The sequence below is a fragment of the Otolemur garnettii genome, unplaced genomic scaffold (assembly GCF_000181295.1).
Source record: "Otolemur garnettii isolate 467f Iridium unplaced genomic scaffold, OtoGar3 scaffold00091, whole genome shotgun sequence".
Taxonomy (NCBI): domain Eukaryota; kingdom Metazoa; phylum Chordata; class Mammalia; order Primates; family Galagidae; genus Otolemur; species Otolemur garnettii.
The window spans coordinates 705,900-733,186 of NW_003852486.1; the positions used below are offsets into that span (position 1 = coordinate 705,900).

General features: G+C 48.7%; 2 protein-coding genes across 2 annotated transcripts in view; both read right to left on the reverse strand.

Annotated features, from left to right (window-relative positions):
• Positions 1–1,580: 1,580 nt before the first annotated feature.
• Positions 1,581–11,827, reverse strand: CASQ1 (calsequestrin 1). The gene is made up of 11 exons (XM_003795195.2): positions 11,295–11,827; positions 9,433–9,517; positions 8,547–8,647; positions 7,720–7,831; positions 7,338–7,411; positions 6,869–6,999; positions 5,729–5,774; positions 5,243–5,297; positions 4,938–5,038; positions 4,011–4,085; positions 1,581–2,231 (listed from the first exon to the last, which is right to left on the reverse strand). The coding sequence occupies exons 1-11, from the start codon at positions 11,571–11,573 to the stop codon at positions 2,085–2,087; spliced, it is 1,206 nt and encodes a 401-aa protein (XP_003795243.1). The 5' UTR covers positions 11,574–11,827; the 3' UTR covers positions 1,581–2,084.
• A 3,653-nt stretch (positions 11,828–15,480) lies between these two features.
• Positions 15,481–27,287, reverse strand: part of ATP1A4 (ATPase Na+/K+ transporting subunit alpha 4) — a 39,483-nt gene continuing 27,676 nt past the window's right edge. The window contains exons 15-22 of the mRNA XM_003795196.1: positions 27,006–27,174; positions 25,443–25,597; positions 25,185–25,308; positions 23,707–23,852; positions 19,673–19,806; positions 19,456–19,557; positions 15,782–15,873; positions 15,481–15,509 (exon numbers count right to left, since the gene is read on the reverse strand). Coding sequence (XP_003795244.1) covers positions 15,481–15,509; positions 15,782–15,873; positions 19,456–19,557; positions 19,673–19,806; positions 23,707–23,852; positions 25,185–25,308; positions 25,443–25,597; positions 27,006–27,174 — 951 coding nt within the window. The remainder of the gene's footprint in view (positions 15,510–15,781; positions 15,874–19,455; positions 19,558–19,672; positions 19,807–23,706; positions 23,853–25,184; positions 25,309–25,442; positions 25,598–27,005; positions 27,175–27,287) is intronic.

Sequence of the window (27,287 nt, forward strand, 5' to 3'; positions counted from 1 at the left end):
TTGCCCCAGTAGACTGCCATGGTGTCATAGCTTACTGAAATCTCTAACTCTTGGGCTCAAGCAATCCTCTTGCCTCAGCCTCCCAAGTAGCTGGGACTACAGGTGCCTGCTACAGTGTGAGAGATGGAGTCTAGCTCTTGCTCAGGGTGGTCTGGAACTCCTGAGCTCAGCCTCCCTGAGTGCTGGGATTACAGGTTTGAGTCACCACACCCAGCCTTCATCTTTTCACACTTAGAGATCCTCCAAGTCTCCCAGCAACACTTTCACAACGTGATGCAGACATGAAAAATACAACATCTGTGAATTTACAGGCTTGTTTAGCTATTCAGTCCTCCCACCTCCCCACCCCCAAATTCCTTTAGGTTCCCTGCATCCTGGGGCTGTCCAGAGTGACCATGGCCCTTCTTGCCAAGAACTCTGGCAGGCTGAGGTCTGGGGAAACCCCATGGTACAAAACATCTCTTCTCCATTCCCATGGCTACCACCTGGATCCATGTTCTGCCAGTTCTACTCCAGTTATTTATTTAACAGTCTCTGCAGGTGAGCTGGGCTCCTTACCTCTGGTGTCTCTGTTTGTCTCCCTTTCCCACATCCATTCTGCTCATCACTACAGATTCCATTCTGCCCCCTCCTCCTCAGCTCACAGGATTAAGTAAATAACTCCCCTGTAACCCAGCCTCGCAGCCATAGCATGAATTTTTCCTCTTGTCTCTGTCTGTGTGCCCCCAATATGACAATCACATCCTGCCAATGCTTTTAATGTTTCCCCCAACTGAAATGTCTCCTCCCCAAATCCTTTGTCTCTAATGAAATCCTATTCTTCAATTTAAAGCCTGGAAAGGGCTCACTTCCTTTATGAAGTTATCGAGTCCACTCTGATCTATCTTTTCTGAGTCCATTCTGTTCTTTCCTTTGTTCTTTCAACAAACATTTGTTAGGGAAAACTTTTTGAGTGCCAGGCCCTGTGGAAACAAAGAAAAAGCTTGGGTTCCCGCCTTCAAGGCACATGTAGTTTAGTGGGGCAGACAGACACGCAGAGGAAGAACTGTCCTAGAATGTGCTGAGCACTAGAATAGAGGTATGCATGGGAAGCGCAGCAGGGACCCAGAGGAGGGCAGGTGCGCGGGGCAGCCTCTGGAAGGCCTCACTGGGGAAGTGTGTAATATAACTGGGGCTCAGTCTTGATATTCAAATAAGAGCTCCAGGGAAGGTGCTGTCAAGCAACACATAATCACTTAATTACAGATAGCTTTGTGCATTTCTTCACTTGTTTAGTGTGCTTGTCTTGACTTCTCAGTGGGGCCAATCAGCTCAAGAGCAGGGATAGGCCTGGCACTCTCTGTTCTCCCAGAGCCTAACAGTGGCACTGGACAAACACCATGTGTTCAGAAAAGGCTTGTTGACTTGAAGCAAATAAATATTCCAGGCTTGTCTGGGATAACTGCCTAGAGGGAGCCCCAACTGCCTCCTCTCACAGTTCCCTAGCTCATTCCTAATGAGGCACCCACACCTAAATCCCCCATCAGAGAGAGGCCACCTCCTCCTGCCATAGGGGTGAGACTTCATCGACAGATACTTGCTCATGCTACCCCAGATCTCTTTATTGAGGCCTCTCATTTGACCCAAATACATTAACAAAAGATTGCTGACATACAGCCCCAACGCAGTTCCTCCTTTCCTTCTGGCCTTGGGCAGGACAGCTTGAAGGATAGAGGATTTGAGGGAGTGGGGGAAGGCTGTGCATAGACAGAGGGGGGACATAAGATGGAAGCCCATAGACAGGGCAAGAGGAGAATCATAAGAAAGAGCATGGAGCGTGAGGGAAGAGACAATTAACAGATACAGGTAAGTTATGGGATCAGAAACAGAAGTCACATGAGACAGCTGGGCTGGTGTCAAGGGAAAGTAGTTCCTTGCCTCATCAGATGAGGGGGCCAGAGACTCAGCACCCAGCATATAGACCCCAGTTGTCCCTAAGACAGAAAATGACCTAGTGCCCCTGGAGGAGCTCAGGGATGGAGACAAGGAAGGTAGGAGGGAGCATAAGAAGAGCAGATGGGGCTGGGAGATGTTTGCCACAGCAACTAGTCATCATCATCATCGTCGTCATCGTCATCGTCATCATCTTCTGTGTTGATCTCTCCTGACAGCACATCCTCCAGCCAGTCCTCCAGCTCCTCAGCAGAAGGTAGGTCCTCCTCATCATCCATTTCCATCCATATGCTATCCGCCTGGGAGACAGCATAGGCAGAGGACAAAGTTAGCCCCACCACGTTTTTGGACCTGTCCTCCCACTTACTGGATTCTGTACAGCTTTCCTGCATCTCAGTCCCTTCCTTTCATCTGTCAATGGCCAGGAAGCCTGTCCAGGTGAGGGTGTAGGTTAAAATAGTGACAGGTAGGAGTGGAAAGAAAAGTGAGAGGAGCCAACAAGACTTTTTTTTTTTTTTTTTTGAGACAGAGTCTCACTCTTTTGCTCTGGATAGAGTGCAGTGGCCTCATAGCTCACAGCAACCTCAAACTCTCGGGTTCAAGCAATCCTCCTGCCTCAGCCTCCCAAGTAGCTGGGACTATGGGCAACCACCACAACGCCTGGCTAAACTTTTTAATTTTTGTAGATTCAGGGTCTTGCTTTTGCTCAGACTGGTCTTGAATTCCTGACCCCAAGTGATCCTCCTGGCTGGGCCTCCCAGAGCACTAGGCTTACAGATGTGAGTCACTGCACCTGGCCCAATAGATCTCTCTATCATGCCTTTGGTGGCTTTTCATTGTTTGTAAGATAAAGTCAGCAACTCTTCATCATTCATGGCTTCTCATAACCTGCTCTTCCAGTACCGTCTGAATAAGTTCTAGATTCTCAAGCCATACACATTACCGCCCTTTTCCTGACCCTGACACTCATTTTCCTACTTTTAACATTTTGATCTTGCTTTTTCCTAATTTGGAAATGACCTCCAAGTCATCACTTGTTGAAATCTTATGTGTTATACACAGTGTCCATTTTCTTTTTATTTATTTATTTATTTATTTATTTATTTTTGCAGTTTTTGGCCAGGGCTGAGTTTGAACCCACCACCTCTGGCATATGGGGCCAGCGCCCTACTTCTTTGAGCCACAGGAGCCGCCCTTATTTATTTATAAGACAGAGTGTTACTTTGTCACTCTTACTCAAGTGCTGTGGTGTCATAGCTCACAGGAACCTCAAACTCTTGGGCTCAAGTGATCCCCTTGCCTCAGGCTCCTGAGTAGCTGGAACTACTGACACTTGCTACAGTGCCCAGCTATTTTTAGAGGCAGGGTCTCACTCTTGCTCAGGCCAGTCTCGAACTCAAGAGCTCAGGTGATCTGCCCACCTCAGCCTCCCAGAATGCTAGGATTACAGGCATGAGTCACTGCACCCAGCCCCACAGTGTCCATTTTAAATGGTCATTTTTAAACTCTTCTTTGATTCTTTAAGCAGCAATCACTTTGATTTCTGTGTCTTTCTAACATTGTATTTGTATCTGTATTATAAAGTTTATCAGATCTGGCCTTGTAGTTAATACCTGCCTAACTAATCAGCCTGGGAATTCTATGAAAGGTAAGTCTGTGGCTCATTCAATTCAACATTTTTGAAACACCTAGTATGTGTGCCTGAGAAGACTTCTGCCCTCAAAACGCTCAAAGTCTTCTGGAAGAGATAGTCATAACATATAAATAGCCACATAAACATCATAGTCTCAATGCCTAGTTAGCTCTGGGCGTGCCAGGGAGGGAATGCTTCTAAGTGGGATATCTGGGCTATGGAGGAGAAAGGATTTGAGCTGGGCCTTGAAGCGTGAGTCACTGATTCCAATGGGTGAAGACAGTGGCTTGTTCAGATTTTGAATCTCCAAGTCCATCCAGCTGTTAGATGGGACTGTGTGCTTCCTCTAGGAAAGGCTCAGTTCCTGGTTAGCAGAGAGGAAGAGAGCTAGCTCTGCTAGGAAGTGGAATTGGGGGTCAATCAGGGACGAGGGAAGGAAACTCACATCAGTAACATTGACGACTCCTATTTGCGGGGCTGACAAGTCGATGTCAAATGTCTTCTCCCAGTATGGGACCAGCTGTAGAGAGATCCAAATATGGTAACTTAATGGATTTTAGGAGCACATGAGTCCAGGAGGGTGAGTGTGAAGGTTAGCCTGGGGATAAACAGAAGGGACAGCATGAACTGGCAGTGGAGGGGAAATGATTCCAGCTGTGGGACCTGAGGATGGTGTGCAGAGCTGAGCAGAAGAGCAGAGCGCCCAGAGGAAGAGATTGGGGGCTGGCCAGGTACTCGGGGCTCTGTCTGAGGAAAGCTGGACAGGAGGTCCCTGTTCTGATCCCAGCTGTGCGACTGACTGACCTTGTGTTGAAGGTCAAGTCGAAGTTTCTCTGTGGCTCTCAGTTCCTACAGCTCTAAAATAAAGTAGTTATCCCATTGATCACCAATGTTCACGTGTTTGTGTTGTTCTTTCAGTGACTTGCTCAGTAACAAGTGCTAGGTGTGGGGATTCAGCTGGGAACAAAACCAACTCCTGAAATATAGAACCTCTGTGCTGTGATTCTGTGGTTGAGTGTTATACCTGAGTGCACCCATGTGTACCCAGATGTACCTGTCTGCAGGGCTGCTGTTCCCATCTGCTTACCGGAACTCTGGGTTCCTTTAGGAGGCAGCCCTGGCATGCAGCTTCCTGTCCAGCCTCTGCTCTGGGAATTGTGTGTTATGTCAAGTGTGATTCCCTCCCCACTGTTTCCCCTGCTCAGGATGCTTTCTGTGCCCAGAGTGCCCTTGAGCATGCAGCAAGTGTCACCTCCTGGGATCCCACAGCTAGGAGATGGGGACAGGAACTCTGAAACAAAGCCCACCCTAAGAAGGTACCACGGTCTAAGGCCCCACCTCAGGAGAGTAGGGCCTGGGCCATGTCTCTTACCAGTGGGAAGTCATCAGGGTCAACCCAGATGATGCTAAGATCGGGGTTTTCAGTGTTATCTTGGGCCACAGCCTTGAGAGTCTCTAAGAATTCAAAGCCATCTTGGAGGGAACACAAATGAGAGAAATGTGAGGTAGGGTAGAGAGGAAAGGGACACAGGACAGGAGTACAGACCTGCTTCCCTTCTCCCATTGCCACATGCCTGGCCTCAGGCTGCTTTTGTCAACTCCTTGGAAATGTCTCCCAGGGAGGCCTAAACACACTTGCCCCACTCCTGAGCCTACACCCCACCAACTCTTCCTCACCAGGATCGGCTTCCTCTGCAAAGGCCACAATATGGATCCCATCCATATCATCCTCCTGTTGGGGAGAGAGGGAGAGCAGGATGGAGAGGGGTCCTTACTGTGCTCCCTGAAGTCGGAGTGCCCAGAACAGATCCTAGATGTTCCCTGAACCTTCCCTGAATTTTGTGGTAATCTGCCTTATGGACCACATATATTCTTCTGATAGTAACTCTTTCCTAAGTGACATAGTCCCTTTCAGCTCCAAGGCCCCCAGGCCTCTCTGGTAATCTCTTCATCCCCAGGGTTCAGGGCTCCTCCCTTGTCTTCACCCACTATGTCTGTCTTCCAATTCCTGACATGTTTTTCAGAACAGAGAACCTTCTGCTTTGCTGATGCACTGTTTTTCCTACACGTGGGCCTGAGGAGCAGCAGAGGGAGTATTTCTAGGCCTTGAGTCTTTAGCTATCCATAGTCCCCATGGGCCTGGCCCTGGCCAGGCGCACTCACCCAGGTCTCGTACATACTCTCAGGCTTCAGTTTCCGCAGGGTCGATCTAGCAGAGACAGGTGAGGGTCATCACTCAGTGGGCGAGAGGGATACACCCTCCCAGAGGGTCCTCACAGCAGAGGCTGCCTCTGGGTCAGGCCCAGGGCACAGACAGCTTGTGGCCCAGAACAAAGCCATCTGGCAAAGCCTAGCTCTGGGCACCAGGCCCAGATCACTGCATGGTTAAAGCAGTGGGAGAGGGGTGGGTGGGCAAGGGGACAGGAAGAAAGGTAAGAACAGAGCATCCGGATATTCATTCATTCATTTATTTACTCATTCACTCATCTAATATGATTGAGTGCCTGGTGTATCCTAAGCACTCTGCTAGGTGCTGGGCCTGGGGACATGCTCCGGCCCTGCTGACGGGGCCACTATCTAGTGGGCAGGAGAGAGTAAGTAGCGTTCACACTGATGTGGGGTGAGGAAAGGGAACTGTATGTGAGCACAGGGCAGGGGTTTTCAGCCTCAGCACCGTTAACATTTGGGACTGGGCAATTCTATGTTTGGGGGGCCATCCTGAGCACATAGTCTTCTTAGCAGTGTCCCTGGCCTCTGGCCTCTAAATACCAGTAGCGCTCCCCAGAAGCAAAACCATCTCTGGACGTTGCTAAATATCTCTTGGAGGGCAAAATCTTACACCCATCTCAGCACTCTCTCCACCCCTGCAGAGAACCACTGTTGCGGGTAATGTGTTAGGAGGAATATGGGATGGACCAGAGGTTAAGTCCCAGTTTTGACACTACCTGTGGGACCTCTTTCGCTGAGAGGGCTACAAAGATTAAATACAATAATAGAGGTAGAAAGTGCATAGCAGCTTGTGGCAGGCCACAGGCATTCAACTGTCTTTTGTTGATGGGGATTATTTAAGTCACAGGCCATGTCACAGTGAACCGCACACATTTATGGAGAAACTTCTCTGTGTAGGGATCAGGGTTAACCACTGGGATGCAAAATAATATAGTGACAAGTATCAGTGTGTCAGTGAGCACTAGTGCCCAGACGTTCGTTCATCCTTAGGTAAGACCAGCCTGTCTCATAGGTGGTGATCTAGCCCCGGGGTGGGGGTTGGCTGCCCTACCCAGGGGTGCCCCAGATCCCCACCTCCTGTGCTCCGTCACAAAGTTGACAATCTCCTCTTCACTATTAGGCTTGTCTGGGATGGTCACAGGCTCATCCATGAAGGCTTCATAGAAATCGATCTCATTCAATTTCAGGGTTAGCTTCTTTGCCACCTTTGAGAGCAGGCAGGAATGAGTGGAGCAGGTGACACAGGGTCATGGTGAGAGGCAGTATGATAGGGGAACAAGTGTTAGACCGGGAGTCAGAAAACTTGGATCCTTGACACTGCTCTGTGACACTGGACAAGTGTTTAACTTCTCTGGGCTTCTGAGAAAAGTGGGTTAGATAAACTAAAACCCCTATTCAGCTCTAAAATCGTGGGGCAGGAGGAGCCTAGGAGCTGGGTGGGCATGCCAGTGTGTGGGAAGGAACTAAGTCCCTCTGTGGTTTGGGAGAGGAGGCTGGAGGGCATCTGAGGAGCATGGGAGAGATGCAGCCATGGGATGAGAACCTTGCTGTCGAAGGTGGCGAAGAAGGGGATGTAGGGATGGAACTCCTCGGCCGCATCCTCGAAGGCTTTGTAATCTGAAGGGGGAATGCAGAGTCAGTCTCTGAGGGAACAAGCGTTGGCTTGGGACCATCCCCCTTTGCCTCCCCCACTTCTTTGGCTGGTGGGGTTCCTTCTGAGACAGCCCTCTAGTCCTCTGAGAGTGGGCAGAGTGCAGAGGGCTATAGTGTGGGAAAGGAGCAGGTTGGAGTGTTTGTCTGGGTCCCCTGCAGAGGGCGGGCAGAGCAGTTGGGGAAGCTGATGGCAGCCAGAGGAAGAGCTGGACCCAATGTGTGGGAAGGCAGGGCTGGGGGCGAGATGGGGGTCCTTTGTGAGGGTTACCCACGCTCTGAGTCCTTGCTCTTGAAGTAGCCAATGAGTTTATTCTCATCCTCAATGTTCTCAAATGCCTGCAGCTCCCGTTCCCCCTCAATCAGTTCCACAGGGTCCTCTAGGACCTGAAGGAGCAGGGGCATTAAAGGAAGAGTGAGTCTCTGTCCTCAATGGGAGGACCAGGTGCAGGGGTCAGAGACAAGAAGGGCAGGGGTGGGGGGCTGTGGAAGAAGGGACTAGAGATGTGTGTGTGGGGGGGAGGTGTATGAGATGTGTGTGGGGGGTGTATGAGATGTGTGTGTGTGGTGTGATGTATGTGTGTGAGTTGTCTGTGTGCAATGTGTGAGATGTGGTAAATGGTGTGAGATGTGTGTGGCATGTGTGAGAAGTATGTGAGATATGTGTATCTGTTGTGTATGTGTGGTGTGTGTGTGTGTGAGATGTGAGTGGTGTGTGTGTGAGATGTGTGTGGTGTGTATGTGTGGGAGAGTTGTGTGTGCATGGAGTGTGTGTGGTGTGTGTGTAATATGTGTCTGTTGTGTATGTGTGGTGTGTGTGAGAGAGAAGTGTCCATGGTGTGTGCGTTAGAGAAGTATGTGTGATGTGTGCGTGTGTATAAGATGTGCTTGTTGTGTATGTGTGGTATGTGTGAGGTGTGTGTGAGACGTGTGTTTCTGTTCTATATGTGTGGTGTGAGATGTGTGTGGTGTGTGAGACGTGGGTGTGTGAGATGTGTGTGGTGTGTGAGATGTGTGTTCTGTCTGTGCAGTGGAAGGGGGTGGCAGGCACTAAAGGACGGGGGAGTCTTAACAAGGCGGCCTGGCCCAGGGGAGCCCTCACATCCAGCAGGAACTCCACCAGGGTGTCGGCAGAAAGCTCTCCATCGTACTCTATGACTTCGTCCCCCTTGAACACGTAGACGCTGTCCTCTTCAGTTAGTCCTGGGGGGTGACCGGGGTGACCAGGATGATCCCAACCTTCCCACAGATCCAAGTGTCCAAATCCTGGGTCACAGCCCATCCCGTAATCCCCCAGGACCCCACATCCTCTGCTCATACTTCCCCTGCCCCTGTCACAGCCCCTTAGTGCCGACACCCCCAACATCCACGTCCCTGGGGTTAGTCCAGAGGCTGACCTGGCCCCAGGCTCTAGGAGAAGCTGGGCCATCACGTAACGAGAGAGATTCTAGCAAGATTCCTCCCTTTCTCTGCCTGCCTACCAGAGATGGGTATTCAGGCTACCCCTCTGAGGACTCAGGCAGCTGGTTCCCAGGCCAGACCTTAACTCGCTGTTACTGACCAGATGATTTCATTATTACCAAGCGCCCCGCCCGCAGTCACAGCGGGAATCCAGGCTCAATTATATACTGCCCCCTGGTGGCCGGGTGCTGTAACACTAGCCGCCCCTCTGGTTGGGTGGGGCGGAGCAGGAGTTTGCAGAGCGCTTGCAAGGCGGGCCTGTGGCCCCTGGCTCCCCTTCACCCAGCACCTAGCCATGTTCTTAAGGTAAGTATAGAGAATTCCTCCCTCGCTTCTTTCTTGGTCTCTGTAAGGAATAGAGAGGCCAGAACCCCAGCCATAACTTTCCCAGTCTCATATTTTCTCCCCCACTTCCAGAATAAACTTGGTGGAGGAGTTCCCCAGATTCCAAGGCCTACTCAACACATTCTCCACTAGAGACCTCCCCCAGGGTTACGGCCACATTCCCCTCTCTGCTACTCCCTTACCTAGTTTTTTGGCCACAGCTGCATCCTTCTCAGAGTCCACCAGCCCGAAGCCAACACCCTTATCTTCTAAGACTTGGGCTGCTAACTGAAGGGAGAGTTAGGGTTAAAATTAGCTCCTGGAATTCTTATTAACCTCTATTCCTCATCTTATACTTTCAAGTTGGGTCAGTTGGGGTGCAGGAAATATGAGTTGATCTTGACCCTATGCTAAGATCCAGAATAAGTTCTCTACAACTTCACCTCACCGTGTCTCTGGTTCACCTTTTAGTTCATGAGTATTTATTGCTAGTTTGCAGTATGCTTATTACATTGAGCTTCAGGGCACTGCACACTGCCCGGTTCCTGAGGATGCTGAGGCATCTGGCTACAGAATGTATGAGGGCTCTGTCCTTCCTTGAGGGTCAGGCCTTGCCCTCCATAGTGATCAAACGCTAGGCTCAGGATAGCATGATGTTAGAAGTCCCTGGGATTCTTCAGAATGACTCCCAGTGGGAAGATTTTTAAAGGGCAAGAGGGTGGGCATAGGCCTGGGCATGTTGCTGAGGAATGAGAAGGCTGAGAGCTGAGAATAGAGGTCACCTCTCATCACCCTGGGAGAGAGTGAGACTGGCAGGGACTGCACAGCTGTCCACTGCATAGCGTGCCCCTTTCACACTCTACTCAGCCTGTTATTAGGCTGTGGACAGTCATGCCTGCAGGCCTCATTCCCCAAGCTTCCCAGTTCAGCTCCCAATCCTGATTTACTCTGCTGCTGGCATAGCTTGAAGCTTTACCACATTCAGCACAGGCTCAGGCACCATGATTCTCAGGAGGGTGGGAAGGGAGGCAGTTGACAGGTGGAAGGCCAGGGAGACTGAGCACTCAGGGTAGAAACATTTGGCTCACTAGTTAGATGGCAGGTTCTAGCACTCAGCAGAGGCACATAGAAATGCCAGCCATGGTCCTAGTGTGTTACCCTGAAATGCTTCAAGCTCTGGATGAGTTGGGGGCTACTGAACACCAAACCAGGGAAAGAGACACAGAAGTCTGTACAAGGAAACTTCAGCGCATCCCAGCTCCTAGAGGGGTGTGTGTGATCACATCTCCCGGTCATCCCTCTAGATAGGCTTTTTCTATTTTTATTTTTATTTTTTTGTTAGTAACTCTTTCCCCTTTGGGCCTACAATCTTATTCGGGGTGAGGACACTCTTCCCACAAAGAGGTGGGGAAGGCAGTCTGTAGCCTCCTTTGACTAAGAAAGTTCCAGTGAAGGCATACAGCTTGAGTAGTGGGAATGATTGGGAATTTGGGAGGGGAGGAAGAGAAAGGGGTCTGGGAAGCCAGTGAGAGGCATGGTCTCTTGGAAATATTTAAACATCTAGCCATTAAATGACATGCAAATAAGATATCAATAGCATTTATATTTATATTCAATTTGAATCTCTTTGGCGTACAACCCTTAACTGTGTGGAGCGGGGTATGTTGTAACTGGGAAAGTGCTTTAGTGGGGTGGGGGGTGCAATGCATTGCACAGCAGTCACCCCTTGTCCCTACACATTGTTCTTTTCTTTTTCGGCCCCCCACCCCCATCCTAGTCAAACCTAGGCTGGTACAGCCAGCCTCCTGTCGCAGACAGGGAAGCTCCCCCTGCAGCACCCCCTCCCCAAATTACCTAGCTAGGATAGTATTGGGGGGTTCCTGAGTTTCTGTTTTGCATTTGGCTAAGGTCACGTGCTACTCATGTCCTGTTGGTCATGACAGAGGACCTGCCACACTCCCCCCGCCCACCTCCAGATCCTATTCTCAGAGATCTGCCTGGGCATACAGTAGGGGACTGCAGAGAGGGACTGGGCATGCTCTGCAGGCCTATAGCCCCCACTCACCTCCAGGATTAGCTCTTCCATCTCGAATTGTCTTTGTGAGGCCTTGTCATCCTCAGGGGGCTCATGGTAGAGGAGTGCCAGCACCTCATACTTCTTGAACACATTCTTGTAGTTCTTTGCGTTGACATTGATCACACGGTCCACACCATCATACTCAGGGAAGTCCAGGCCTTCCTCCCCCTGTACCCCTGACTTGGGTGTCCCTAGCACCAGCAGTAAGAGCAGTACCAGCCGCAAACTGGGCACAACTCTGGCCCCCATCCTGTCTGTAGTGCTCATGGAGGTAGTGAGATCTCCGTCGGCTCTCCTGGTCCAGAAGAGCTTAGCTGGGAGGGAGGGGCCCCTGGGTCCGAAATCCTGAGTTAGGGGCTCAAGGTGGGGGTGGGGTATGGAATGGCCCAGAGCAGTAGACAGAGGACACTGCTGGGTCTTGGAGAAACTGCCAACGGAGCCAAGAGAAAAAGGGTCAGGAGGAGGAATAGGAGCAGGGGGCGGGGATGGAACCAGAGCTGCCCCCTAAAATTGGCATCCCTCAGTCCCCACCTGGTCCTGTCTAAATATGTCTCTGTGGTTGGCAGGGGAGATGGATAACCTTCTGAGGCCAGGACAGTTCCATGAGGGCTGGAATCCTCCCACCTCCTACGCCTCTCCCCCAGGCTCCAGTGGCTCCTTCCCTCCCCTCCCCCAGTGTCCAGGGCTCCTCAGCCCCTGGCCCCATGCTGGACTAAGAACTCATCTCCATATTAAGAAAGGAAAAGGGAGAGACGCTGAAGCTAAAAATAAGACCAGATGAGTCGGAGGTAAATGAAGCTGGGGCTGGGGGAGGGGAGGTGTAGGGGTAACTAGGGAGAGCTGAGGGCAGGGCAAGAGTAATGAGAGAGGAGTTAAATTAGGTGGTATCTGGATCAGGGGCTAAATTGGTGATCTAGGACAAAAGGGGGACAAAAGTGGTATTGACATGACATCTTAAAACCTGGGAATCTTCGGTAGGTTAAGTGTTTCTTTGATCCTATGGAGGAAAGAGAGGCAGTAAAATTGCAATCCAGGCTACAGGGAAGAGACTCTCTGCACTTCCCTTTAAAGAGCTAGGACCAAAGATGAGGTCATTCTCTGAATAAAAGATGGAGCCGTGTCCAAGACTGGCAACCTGGCCCAGCTCCAGCCAGTTTCCTTGGCTTCACTCAACACTCCTAACTCAGGATTGCAGGGGAAGCGCAGGGTTGGCCCACATATCGTCCTGTGGAGATATGAATGTGGGGTTTCTCTGCCCATAAGGCCCATCATGAGAAGGGAAATGTCATTTGGCTGCCACCTTATGTGTGCACTCCTCCTTCTGATCCTATAGGACTTGGTTTTCTAGGGCATAGTGGGAAGGAAAGATTCTCCCAGGTTGCATGATTCCAAGGAAAGTGAATAACTACTATTTATTCCTATGTCTTTGACAAGACAAGGAAGATCAGATATAAATACTGGGGGGGGAGGGGATTAACACTAGGAAAACATAAAGAGGTCAGCCCTGCACCCTGAACCTAGGTTGTTGATTAATTCTGTGCATCTGCGACCCAAAGCAGAGTTGAAGGATAGGGGCTTTAACTTCTGGATCCCACCTTGGAGGTGAGGACAGAGTGCGTGAATTCAGCTCTGGATGCCTAGGAAGGAAGGACTCTATAGTCCCATAGAGCTCTCACCATGCAGAGGTAAATGGGGCACGAGGGAGACTATGCTCTCCATGTTCAAATCTGATGCCCCCACCCCACCCTGAGTTATGTGATTCCGGAAGAACAGTATTTATTGTAGGAGCATTGAATTATGTTAGCAGAATAACTTTCCACCCAGGGGAGGGACCTTAAACAGCTAAGCAAGGAGGCCGCAAAAACGTCAAGAACGCTGCAGGAGTTGGTCCAAGAGAGACAGCTGTCACTGTGGCCGGGGAGGCCAGAGCTGGCCTAAGTGTAGCATATTAGGTAGAAGAGACCTCAGAATCCTATTTCCAGGTCTCTCAGAAGAGCGATGTGCCCAGAGACATACAGCCAGAGCAAAGACATCTGGGAGAGATGGGCAGGCCCACCCAGACGGAGATGACATAGATGACTTCCAGTTTTGTGCTTCTGCTGTATTCTGGTGGGGTGTGCATTTGCACAGAGACAATGGAATATTAGACCTGTAATATCATGAATCTGACATTTCGTACCCCCAAAGGTATGAGATGGGGCTCCTTGATAGCCTGGGTTTGCTCCATCTCCTGGTGCTCTCCTATAGCTACTAGACTTTCTTATCCATCCTGCTCCCTCTCATTGCCCTCTTGGGCTCCAGTTCTACCCTTACCCTTTGTAGCCTTCACCCCCCACTTCTCTGTCTGATGCTTGCTCTCTACTTTCTCCCCATTCCCCTTCCCTTCAGGCCCTTGGGCTTAACAAGCCTCAGCCAATGGTATCAAATGACCCTGAGTTGGGGCCTCTGTATTTTTAACCCACCAGCCACCCGAAGCTAGAGCTACTGAAACCTGAGGAGCTGACCCCTTGGTGCACCCCCTTCCCCCCCACTCTGTATACCCTTGGCCCCCTCAATCTTTCAGGGTCTGGTTCAGCTGCGTCAGCAGCTGTGGAAGGACCCCAGACTGGTACAGCCTCGTCCCTAGGAGACCTTGTGTTGGAGGAGGGAGAGGACCAGGAGGGTGAGCGACCTCTAAGGAGGGGCTGATAGAGGGGAGAGTAGATGGCTATACCTTAGGTGACCTCCTCCTTGCTGGCCACCGCCCTTCCTCCTCCATCCTTATCCTATTTTTCATTTTGTTTATCTATTATTGGCCCAGCCCTCATCAAAACACTACCGTAAAAAATAGTTAAGGGCACAAGTTCTAGAATCAGAAAGATCCTGGTTTCCCCACCTATAAAAGGGGGTGGGGTGTTAGGGAAATATCTGTGTGAACTGATGGTGTGTGTAAACCCCTTGTCCAGTGTTAGGCGTGGTGTTCAGTCACTTAATATACGTGAGATTTGCTTTTGCTAACAGCTGGAGATTTGCTCACAGCTTTCCTTAGCATCTCTCTCTCACCCCCTTCCTCCTTTTGAGTGTAGCCAACCCTCTACTCTAAAAGAGGTCTGAGAATGAGCTGGCCAAGGGCAAAGTGGAAGGGTTTACAAAGCAAAGGCAAGCGAGTGGGGGAAGGGGGCGGAAGAACCGCCAAGATGAAGGTGGTAGGAGAGAAAGGCTCCTGTGACTTCTCATCCCAGAAGGGATGTGGGAGGCCCAGCTTTAAGGAGTGTCCATCACCCTGTGATGGGTGGGGTAGAGCAGGGCGGGTGCTTTGCCTGAAGGGAGGCCTGCAGTGCCTCAGAGAGTGTTTGTGCCTCTACTTCAGGCGACGCCAGAGAAAACAAGCTGGGGGATGGGATGGGGTCAAGGTGCCCTGACAACAGAGGGTGAGGGGCAGGGGCCACCAGTCTGGCTGGAGTTCTGCCTCCTGTCCAGACCTTCCTCAGCTGAAAAGGGCCACTCACTAGTGGCCATTCCCAGTCACTTGCCCTCTCTGGACCTCAGGCTCTTAAACAAAACTGGGTTTCTTCTGGCATCACACATGGTCTGCAGGCTGGTCTGGGGACCCCAGTGAGGGATAAGAGGATCTGCCCTGCCAGCCCCCTGTGTGGAAGCCCCTGTTCCCTCTACAGCCTGTGGCTCAGATGCTCCTCTCATCCCCCTTCCTTCTCTCTGATCCCAGATGGACTTTGTAGTCATTTGTCCTGTCCTTGCTGTCCAGGGGATTAGAGTGACTTTAAGATGAAGGATGGATGCCTGATTTAGATTGCTTCCCAGCCTGGACAGTCCCTGAACGACTTCCTCCACCTGGTCATCATTGAGACCTGGCAGGAGCTTCACAGGGAGCCCTGCTACCCCCAAATCAGCATCCAGCCAGGTGAGAGCTATTCGAGACATTTACTCTCTGGACTGGCTGCTGTATTCAACAGGACTATGCCCCTCCCCTCGGGTCCAGCCAGACATAGGCTGGGTGTCCCCTCAACCCACCCCACATTCTGCCTGTAATTCCCTCAGTCCAGCCCCAGGAGGGTCTGTCTCTCTAATCCAAGGTAATTCATCTTAGCGTCTCTCTCAGATGTCACGTCAAACTCATAACCCTGACCCTTCTACTGATGCCCTCATCTCACATGAAGCTCTTCCTCTGCCGAGTTTAGTAGTACGTCTCCCTCTCCAGCCAGCCTGTGGAAGAAAAGAGGCCAGTGTGGACTGACAGCAGGCACAGGGGAGGCATCCTGGGGAGACAGGTGAGGCCTGAGGTCTGGACACACGGCACAGAGGCCTGGTCGGAATAGGGCCGAGCAGCCGAAGAGTAGGGGGCTGGGGTCCTGGCACGGCACACACCTGGTGGTGAGGTGGGGAGGAAGCCAGGGGTCTAAAGGAACTAGACAGGATGGGAGAGCTAGTTAGGGGGGACTGGTGACCACTCAGAGCAGGGCCCAGGGGAGCCTCACCACCAGGCCATCGGCGAATGAAGTATCTTCTGGTTTCATCATAGGCAAAGATAAGAAAGCTGTAGGGAATGGCACAGACCCACCACATTAGCCTGCAGAGAGCAAGAGTCAGTCAATGCGGCAGGAGATACAGGGCCCAGAGAAAGACAAGTATCCTGTGTGTGCCTGGGACTGTGCTGAGTGCTGGAGACAGGGAGGTGATTAAGGTTTGATTGGTCTCTACATTTATGAAGAACAGAACCTGGGCGGGTGGGGTGTGTGTGTGTGTGTGTGTGTTTGTGTGTAAGAAGGGTGCAGAGGAAAAGCCAAGACATAAACATAAGCAGCCAATGAGGTAATATGACAAATGTCATATTAAAGGTATGTGCAGTGTGCATGGAGCTCGTCTACTGACTCCTGCAGAAGTGCTGAGGGAGACCTCATTTGCTCTCTGCATTCTCTAGGCTTTGCACCCTCAGATGGGAGGTTGTCTGAACAGGATGTCTGTCAGAAACATTCTCTGGACCTCTCATGTGGGGATACTCCACCAGAGAATATGTAGACTCTTCCATATTACAAAGATGGGCACAGTTTTTTGATTTTTTCTTTTTGAGACAGTATCTCAAGCTGTCACCCTGGGTAGAGTGCCGTGGCGTCACAGCTCACAGCAACCTCAAACTCTTGGGTTTAAGCAATTCTCTTGCCTCAGCCTCCCAAGTAGCTGGGACTAGAGGTACCTGCCACAACACCTGGCTATTTTGTTGTTGTTGTTGTTGCAGTTGTCATTGCTGTTTAGCTGGCCCAGGCCGGGATTGAACCCACCAGCTTGGGTGTACGTGGCCAGCACCCTACCTACTGAGCTATAATGCCGCCGGGCACAGGTTTTTCTTCTGGAACCTCTCTTATAATAGGGACCAGGAAGATGGACTTTGGAAAGAGGTTGAATCAGGACCACAGTTATTCGCATGGATGACAGAGTCAAGAGATGGCCTAGATCAACATTGTCTAATAGAAATAGAGGGGCTGACTCGAAGCCTGTAGCTCAGCAGCTAGGGTGCCAACCACATACACCAGAGCCTGAGGTTTGATTTCAGCCCAGGCCAAACAACTAACAACTACAACCAAAAAATAGCCAGGCATTGTGGTGGGTGCCTGTAACCCCAACTGCTTGGAAGGCTGAGGCAAGAAAATTGCTTAAGCCCAAGCGTTTGAGGTTGCTGTGAGCTGTGACACCATGGCACTTTACCCAGGGTGACAGCTTGTGATTGTCTCAAAAAAAAAAATATATATATATAAAATAAAAAATAAAGGGGCCGTCTGGAAGATTTATAGCCATTGTTAATATAACTAGATACTTTCCAGACAGCCCCCCTTGTGTAATGTGAGCCACATGTGAAATTGAACATTTTTCTCTTTTAATTTTTTTTTAGAGATTAGTCTCACTCTGTCTTTCAGGCTAGTGTACAGTAGCATAATCATGGCTCATTGTAGCCTCCAACTCCTGGGCTCAAGCGATCGTCTCTCCTATCTCAGCCTGCCAAGTAGCTTGGACTACAGTACACACAACCACACCCAGCTAACTTTTTAAAAAGTTTTTGTAGAGACAGAGTCTCCCCATGTTGCCGAGGCTGGTCTTGAACTCCTAGGCTAAGCCATCCTTCTGCCTCAGCCTTCCAAAATTCTGGGTGAGCCACTGTATCTGATAGCATAAACATTATTCATGAGATATTTTACAATCTTCTTTTCATCCTAAGTCTTGGAAATCTAGTGAGTATTTTTCACTGACAGCACATCTCCAACCCAGACACTAATTTTTCAGTGGTTACCAGGGAAATGTAGTCTAACCCAAACTATGAACTTGTAATAATAGAAAAATATTTCACAGTGCTTTAGTTAACTTAAATTAATTAAAATTAAATAAAGTTACACATTCGGTTCCTCAATCACTCTAGCCATATCCCAAGAGCTCAACAGTCACATACAGATATTGGACAGCACAGGCCTAACCATGGTTCATTCTGTACATGCACATACACCCCAAACAACATTCATATACCCCAAGGGCTGGCTCATTCACTCAACAACAATCTTTGTACATCTGCTCTGTGTCTGCATTGGGTATTTGGGAAATGAAAATGATGACCTGTCACTTGAGGAAAGGAGTTTGAGACTAGCCTGGGAAACACAGCAAGACCCCTTGTCTATAAAAATAAGAAAAATGAGCTAGTCATGTGATGTATGCCTGTAGTCTCAGCTACTCAGGAGGCTGAGGCAAGAGGATCCCTTTAGCCCAAGAGTTAAAGGCTACAGTGAACTATGATTGTATTCCTGCATTCCAGACTGGGTGACAGTGAGATTTTGACTGTAAAAAAAAAAAAAAACAACTTAATTTGGAAGGCCACTCAGTTTTTTGTACCCCAGCAGTAACAGATTACAAAACAATGTTATTAAACCTTTTTGCCCCAATAATTAATCTAAACCTTATACCTAGTACAATATCTGGCTCAAATAAACCAATCAACTTACATTCCCTGATTAGTTTGATTTTATCATTTCACAGTTGTATCTATATAAAAAAATCACATTGTAAAAAAAAAGAAAGAAAGAAAATGATGACCTCATGGTCTTTGATCTCCAGGAGTTCAGAAGAATCAGAGAGAAGTAGGTGAATGCACATGCAAAGAATCACAACACGAGGTGCTCAGTTTTATGGGCAAGGTTTACACAGAGTGCTTGAGCGCTCAGACAATGCTCACCTGCATTTGTTATTACTTTTATAATGACATGTATGCCCACAAGAATTATAGCAAAGCATTCAGCCTGCTTGGAGCTTTATACGCATTTCTATACATAATCTTCACAACTCTGTGCCAGGTCCATACCCAGAATGTTATTATTGAGATTGCAGGCGAAGCTGAGGGTCAGCATGGTTACAAACATGTCCCAGGTTGCAGAGTATTACACAGTAGTGTTGAGATGCAGGCATGGGATTGTCAGTATCTGAGACCTGTGCCAGTGTTTCCTATTAAACACTCAGCACCCACACGGGGTAGAGCACATGTACAAGACTACAAGGGATGGAAGGGCGGACAGAGTGTGTAAAATGCAGAGAAAGTGAGTTGGCAGAGGCTACCTACTCAGGGTGGGGCAGTGGGGATGTGGGTGGGATGGGGCTTTTGCTTTTTTCTCTCTTTATTTTTTAAATAGGATTTTTCCACAACAAGCATATCCTAATGTTAAAGCCAAGCAAAACAAAATGAAACCTACAGTTGAAGACGGCAAGGTATCAGACAATAAGAGTTTCAGCAGGCACACTCGCATACATCGCATTAAAAAGTATTTGCATAAGTACAACAGAATTCGCTAAGCATAGATTAAGCTATTTTTATGGTTTCTTCGGCTCTAAGCAATATGTGTCCTTGGACAGCTACACCACACAGAAAAAGATTCCACTCTGTAAACACTAATGAATCTGCTAAATTTGCAGGTCTGGTGGGTTGTGAGCCCTTGGCACGGTCTCTGGTACCTCTCAAAATAAGATCCATTTCTCAGAGCACAGGTGACTCTCCTGGTATGTAGCCCCATCTATCCCCGCAGCCCCTAGCTTGTGACTTTGCTATTCAGACAGATACTTCCTCCCCTGTGCTATCCCTGTGCCTGGAGAGCCCCCTGCTTGCACCCATTCCCCTACTCACTTGAGTGGGTACATGCGCATGGCCAAGGCCATGCCAGGTGTGTAGGACAGAAAAGCAGCCAGCAGTGTCTCCTCCAGCAGCCCAATTAATAGGACCTTGTTTCTGTGAAGAAACATTTATGGGGATGACAGAGTTAGAGAGGAAAAGGCACAGGACAAGGGCACAGCCCCATATACAGGCTTGGGGGTGTGTTGGGGCCGTTTGGTGGGACTCTCACTTTAGCATGCCCTGCTGGAAGACCGAGTTGCGGCGGGTCTTGCAGATGATGAGGTCAGCCCACTGCACGATCACGATGCTGACAAAGAAGGCCGTTTGGCACGTGAACTCCACCACCTTGCGCTGCTCGTAGGTCTGGGGGGAGGGTGGGCAGACAGGAGACATAGGTGTCAGAAGGTGTTTAGAGGGCTTGGTGCCCATAGCACAGTTGTTATGGCACTGGCCATGTGCACTGAGGCTGGCGGGTTTGAACCTGGCCTGGGCCAACTTAACAACAATGACAACTGCAACAAAAAAATAGCCGGGCACTGTGGAGGGTGCCTGTAGTCCCAGGTACTTGGGAAGCTGAGGCAAGAGAATTGCTTAAGCCCAAAAGTTGGAGGTTGCTGTGAGCTATGACTCTAAAGCACTCTACCCAGGCGACATAGTGAGACTCTGTCTCAAAAAAAGAAAGAAAGAAAGAAAGAAAGAAAGAAAGAGAGAAAGAGAAAGGTGTTTAGAGGCACTATGGGTTCCTCTCTCTTGCAGCCTTCAGGACCCCGGGGCTGAGTTGGGCCCCCTCGCTAGATGCCCACAAGCATTTTCCAGGTTGTCCTATGATCTTTGTGGTTCCTCCCCATGCTAAGTTTAGTGAGTGGCCTGTGGCATGGCTCCATAAATATTTACCAGATTAATAAGAAGGGTGGTATAGGAGAGGGTGTGCTTAGAGAAGAAGGCAGAATCAGAGGACAGAAGGGAAGGTAGGGCCAGAGGGCAACATTAATACAGAGGGAAAGGAAGCCCCAAGGAGTGGTACCAGATAGGAGACATTCATTCATTCCTTCATTCACATTTTATATATAGGAAACTTAGAGTCTAGTGGGGAAGGTGAATATGCTATGTTGGTACAATAGATTATGAAAGACAGACAGCAGAGGCTATAGGAACACTGAAGCAGTGCATTTAAATTAGAGAAAAGGCTTATGTTTTATAAGATAAAACAGCATGTTTTTATATAAGTTGCAGATCAAAGAAATTTGAAAATACATAGGACTGCATCATAACGAAACACTACATGTCAGACTTCGTGGAATGTGGTCAAAGTCGAACTTGGAGAGAAATACAGAGCCTTAAATGATTAGAAAACAAAGGCTGAGAATTAATGAGCCAAGTGTGCTCATTAATTTCTTGAAGATTTTAGTTTCTGAATCACTGTTCCTCTATTCTTGCTCTGACCTTGTTTTATAGATTTAAAGATCCTTGTCCATGATGTTTCCAATACCCTGGTCTCACAGTTCTTGATCTCTTTCCTCCAGTGATATTATCTGTCTTTTACTTTCTACTGGGCCACTTGCTGCCTCCGTTACCCTCCAGATATTACCCTTTCCAAATATGTGCGTTTGCCTTGCAATTTTGATTTGAAGCCTCTCTCCTCTCTGTTTTTCCTCTCTCTCTCCCCACCATCTTTATCCTTCCATCTTACTCTAGTATCTCAATTCTGACCCTTTTGGGATTCCCTTGGACTTATGATCTTTTGATGAGATATATCCTGTATTTGGTTATCTGTCTTCCTTTCTATGCCCACTCCCATCCCTAACTAGAAATACACTCCAGGAGAGCAGTAACTTGGTCAGTTTTGTTCACTGTCATTTCCCCAGGTCTTGGAACAGTACCTGGGACATATAAGACGCTCTGTGAGTATTTGCTGAATGAATGAATGAATGAATGGGGGTCAGTGGAATTAATGGTGGAATGGAATCGATGGAATCAAGGGAATAATGGTGCAATGTAGAAGGTGAGGGGCTGTCCTCACTTCTCGCAGTGTGCAGTGTCCTTCCTGGGTGGGGGGTTTTGTATAGATTACCCGCAAGTTACAATAGTGGAAGAGACGTGGATCCTGCCTTTATGGAGTTTATTCCTCAAGGCAACTGTTCTCAACATGTTTTTGTAATACCTCAAGATGTCTTAATTGTGCAAGGGGAATTCTTGTTACCTCAAATTATTTTTAATTACCTGTAATTTATTATAAGTAAGCATGTGTCATGCTGCATATTAGCAGCAGGGAGGAGGCATCAGCCTGTAAAACTAACAAGGGCTTGGGTTGAGAGTTGAGGAGATGCTGGCAGGTGCAAGGTGATGAGAACCTTGGGTGTCATTGGATCCTGGAGCAGCGTTGGTAGCTGAGAACACTGACATCTGATGGCCTCACGAGGCACAGTTAACAGAAGCCAAGTGTATATGAAGGGGCATCTTTCCAACAACTCAGATTTGAACATATTTTTGATAAACCTGTAATCAACTTGGTTTGCAGACATCATAGTGAAGTGGGCAGGGATCAAGAGTCAGAATTCTGGTCCAGCTCTTCTAGGGATTCACTGTGGGACTCTGAGCACTCACTTTCCTCATATATAGAATGATGAGAATGGACTGTATGTCTTCTAGGGGTCGATAATTCTAGTAACAGTTGGTGCCATGTCTCCCACTCTTAGAAATAGGGCATCAGTGTTCAGAGATACAAAAAGCATACCCACTAAAATTATCAAAACTCATACTGTTGGGGAGAGGGCTTCAGTTTGAGCCAGCCAGCCTGCCTGCCTGCCTGCCTGCCTCCCTCCCTTCCTCCCTCCCTCCCTCCCTTCCTTCCTTCCTTTCATCTCACTATGCCACCCTTGGTAGAGTACCGTGGAGTTACAGCTCATAGCAAGTTTAAACTCCTGAGCTTAAGCGATTGTCTTGCCTCAGCCTTCAAGTAGCTGGGACTATAGGTGCCCGCCACAACGCCTGGCTGTTTTTAGAGATGAGGTCTCGCTTTGGCTCAGGCTGGTCTCCAACCTGTGTGCTCAGGCAATCCACCCACCTCGGCCTCCCATAGTGCTAGGATTACAGGTGTGAGCCACCATGCCCAGCCCCCTCATTTCCTTAGATATTAGAAAAGACTACTACTGCTGCATGTGGTGTCTCATATCTGTAATCCCAGGACTCTGGGAGGCTGAGGTGGGTGAATTGCTTGAGCTCAGGAGTTAGAGACCAGTGTGAGCAAGAGCAAGACCCTGTCTCTACTAAAAATAGAAAAAACTATTCCAGGCATTGTGGCTGGGACTACAGGCAGCTGCCATAATGCCTGGCTATTTTTTTTTAATTAAATCATAACTGTGTACATTATTGCAATCATGGGGTACAATATGCTGGTTTTATATACAATTTGAACTGTTTTCATCAAACTGGTTAACATAGCCTTCACGGCATTTTCTTAGTTATTGCATTAAGACATTTATATTCTACACCTAGTAAATTTCACATGTACCCTTGTAAGATCCACCATAGGTGTGGTCCCTCCACCCATCCTCCCCTCCCCTCCACTCCCCTCCCATGCCTGGCTATTTTTAGAGATGGGGTCTTATTCTTGCTCAGGCTGAGAGAGTCTATCTTAAGAAAAAGCTATGACAGACAGACATCTACGTTTCAAAAATTTGAAATGTTGTGGAAGTGATATACAAAGAAAACAAGTTTTCAGATATTAAATGATATTATTTCAACTCTCACAGAGTGAGGGAGTGTTACAGGAGAAGAGCCAGCATTTGTTTCTCGGGCAATCATGGTTAAATCCCGGAAAAACAGAAATCACAGAAAAGTTGGTATCACAAAGACAAGCTCCAGGACCATGGGAACCAAAGGGTCCAGGAAGGTAAGGATGGACAACAGACAGTAGAAATAAACAGAAATGAGGTTATTGTAAGCAAAGAGATGACTATTGGCTGGTGTGACTGGAGACCAAGTTCGATACTAGAACGCTCATGCAGTGTGGGGGATGAGGGATGGGCTCTGTCTGTCGGTACCTCCCTTTCCCCTTCTTTTTTTCTTTACTTTTTTTTTTTTTGTGGCCAGGGCTGGGTTTGAACCCGCCACCTCCAGCATATGGGGCCAGTGCCCTACTCCTTGAGCCACAGGCGCCACCCTTCCCTCTCCCCTTCTTCACACGTTTGCTAGACCCACTCTTCCATTTCCCTTCCTCACACTTCCTGGTCACTTTCTGCTACCCTATCCCATCTTGCTCACCCACTGCTGCCCATAGCTGTCCTCCAGGTCATTCAAGCTTCGATCTTCCCAGAAGAGGCGGATGCCCAGCAGATCCCTAGGCTTAAAACCATTCTCGGCCAGGATCACAAAGTAGGTGAAGAATCCAGCCACAGCCTGTATCATCCCTGTGAGCAAGACAGTCACAGACAGGGTGGGGAAACCTGGTTAAGAGAAGGGCTCCAGGCTCGGCACCCGTAGCACAGTAGTCATGGCGCTGGCCACATGCACCAAGGCTGGTGGGTTCGAACCCAGCCCGGGCCTGCTAAACAACAATGACAACTGCAATAACAATAACAAAAAATGTAGCCAGGCGTTGTGGCAGACACTTGTAGTCCCAGCTATTTGGTAGGCTGAGGTAAGAAAATCACTTAAGCTCAAGGGTTTGAGGTTGCTGTGGGCTGTGACACCACGGCACTCTACTGAGGGCAACATAGTGAGACTCTGTCTCAAAAATAAATAAATAAATAAATAAATAAAGAGAAGGGCTCCCAAAAGCAGACCATGGAAGGGGTGAGGGCTGGGGTTGTGGGGTGTTTGAGGTATACAGCTGAAGAGTCTTGCCACCAGCTATCTGACCTGTCTTCTCTGTGGGACTTGTTTCCAGGTCCTGAAATTTGTTTCTAAACTCTAACCTAGAGTCATTTTTGAATTGCATCATCTTAAAATGAAAAAGGACTTTAGGGGCGATTTATTCCCTATCCTTATTGAGTGAGTGTTGGACTCTGCGTTCTGCATTTCCTTTGACATTCAGACATTCACCAGGTCTTCACCGCTCCCATTTCTCTAATCTGCATCTTGCTTCTCCCCAGTCCACACCTCTGTCCTCACCATGGCTGGACCATAGCAATAGCTGACATTAACATTTGCCTATGAACTGCGGCTCCTCCTGACAATTCTATAGATAGTAATTCTGACATTATTATCTATATTTCCCAAATAGGACAGCTGGACACAAAAAAGCCTCCATTATTGTCCAGGGCCACAGCTAAGATTCATTGAGTCTTACTCCCAAATCCCTGCTTTTTTGTTTTCAAATGCTGCCTGTGTAGAGACTACGGGCTCCACCTGTAGCCACTGCCTGCTCAATTTCCCGCTCCTCGGGTCTCCCACACCTGGCTGTATATTTACTAGTCTAAGCCCTATCTATCCTCCAGCACCAAGTTTAAGTCCTATTTCCCACGTAAAGTCTTTCTAACTGCTCATAATTGGTGACCCTGCTTGCTCTGTACCCTGCATCATGTTCTGTCTGTACTCATTATTTGGCACGTGGAGTTACTCTCATTTTGTTTACATTTGTTCCTTTTCTGCTGGACTCTAGGTCAAAGGCAGATCAGAGATCAGCAGTGTTTCCAGCACTCAGCAGTTTGTTGCTGAGAAGATCTCTCCCTGTCCTCCAAACTGAGATGGCACAAGTGGCCACTTCCTCCTCCCTCCACCCCTCATCCCTCTGGCCGCACCGATCTGTCCATAGGCCATGCCAATGAGACGCTGGTTGACCAGCTTATCCTTCTTTGGGTTCCGTGGGAGCCTCTTCATGATGTCGCTCTCAGCCGGCTCATAAGCCAAGGAGATGGCAGGGAGCTGGAGGAGGAAGGAATCACAAAGTTGAGAAGGAAACGTAGCGGTAACTCCAGCTCTGCCCCTCTCCCTTGGCACAGGTTTCCCCTACTCCTTAATCCATCTCCCAAGAGACCAGGTCCCAGCTTGGTCCTCACCATGTCGGTGCCCAGGTCGATGCAGAGGATAGTTATGGTGCCCAGAGGCAAGGGCACACTGAGGACGATGAATATCAGGAAGGGGCTGACCTCAGGGATGTTGCTGGTCAGGGTGTAGGCGATGGATTTCTTCAGGTTGTCAAAGATGAGGCGGCCTGGGGTAGGGGATGGTCAACTGTCCGTGAGAAGCACTAAGAGCACATACCTCCCTCAAACCAACTCCTAGACAGAGAGGCCACTATGGAGAAGTGTCACAATCCAGGGAAAGGGTCTGGATGTCCTAAAACCTTGGTGGTCCCAGTTTGGGCTCTAAGTTGTGTGACTTTTAATTAGAGCCCGGATTTATTAGCATGCTATGGTTGTGTACTACGTTCGACATGGCTAATGTTATCTGACCTCTGAAAATTAAGCACAGTTGGGTCTAATTTAATCCTGAGATGTCTGAAAATGTCAGTACAAAAGCCTTGACAAGATTAAGGCTGAACTGGAAAGAGCCTGGACTTGAGAGGCTTGGGTTCAAATCTCATCTTCTGCCATAACTAGTTGTGACCTTGGACACCCTTCACCTCCGGAGCTTCACTCCTGCTGTGCGAGATTGCTGAGTCCTTCCCTGATCACCTTTTCAAAGATTGTAACCTCTCCGCACTCCCTGTTTTATCTTTTTCCATCGCACTTATCTTCTTTTAACATATATAACATTTGCTTATTTTATGGTGCTTCTCTGCTAGTAATTAAGTTACGAGAGGGCAGGGGCTTTTACCTCCCTAACTCCTGTATCCTCAGCATCTAGTCTAGTGCCTTGTAATAGTCAGTGCAAAAGATAATTTATCAAACTGAACGGACATAAAATACCAAGCAAAGTGTTAGAATCATATTAGGTTTCAATAAAATGGTAACCATTATTAAAATGTGGTTTGTCGTGTTTTAGTAAGATAGATCCAGGCAGAAAGCAGGGAGCCTGGGATGCAGAATTCTGGGGCTCTCCTGTTACGCATTGGGCATTCTTTTTAGAATTCTCTGAGAAAGAGGGTGCTGAATTGGACTCATGCAGTCAGTTCATAGATCAGGCTCCAATTGGCCCTTCTATATCACCATAATACAGGCACCAGGTTTGGAGGGCCCTTCTAAGGATTGTGGAACATGGAGCAGTCCTGGGTAGGCTACATCTTGGAGCCTGCGGGAGACCTACTTGGACCCTGTGAAAGGCCAAAGAAGATACTGTGTCATACCAGAGTCCCAGTCTCCCTGGTACATCTGGACTTTCCTCTGATCTCATAAAAAAAGGTTGCAAATGGTCATGTTCTATGTACCAGCAGAATCTAATTTATAAGATTTTATGTTACAGTGATTTTTTTCCCAGTTTGAACAGTAGCGGTTCTCAACCTGTGGGTCATGACCCCTTTGTAGCAATGAAAATACATTGCAGCATTAGGAAGGTTGAGAACCACTGCTGTATAGGATCATGGAGGTTAGATGATGGGCAAATGGGATAGGGGTAATGTATACCAACTCCCACCTGAGTCCCAGGTCCAAGTCCCACCTCTGGGCACCCTGCTTCCTCACCCTCCTCCACCCCCGTGACGATGGAGGCAAAGTTGTCATCCAGCAGGATCATGTCGGCTGCCTGCTTAGACACGTCAGAGCCAGTGATGCCCATGGCAACACCAATGTCAGCCTTTTTCAGCGCAGGGGAGTCATTCACCCCATCCCCTGTCACAGCCACGATGGCTCCCTGGGGAAGTCCAAACAGAGGAGTGAAAAAATTACAGTGTCAGCTTCAGAACCGGTCTCAAAAGTCTCTTTGATCTTGGCACCCCTAATTTCTTTTTGTTTCTTTTTTTTTTT

What these genes read in the sequence shown, in the direction of transcription:
- CASQ1 (XM_003795195.2), bottom strand. Translation starts at nt 11,573, where the DNA reads ATGAGCACTACAGACAGGATGGGGGCCAGAGTTGTGCCCAGTTTGCGG. An exon ending in AGCTGTGGCCAAAAAACTAG is followed by an intron (nt 8,648 to 9,432) that starts GTAAGGGAGTAG and finishes GTCACCCCCCAG; the next exon opens with GACTAACTGAAGAGGACAGC. An exon ending in TCGCCACCTTCGACAGCAAG is followed by an intron (nt 7,000 to 7,337) that starts GTTCTCATCCCA and finishes CTGCTCTCAAAG; the next exon opens with GTGGCAAAGAAGCTAACCCT.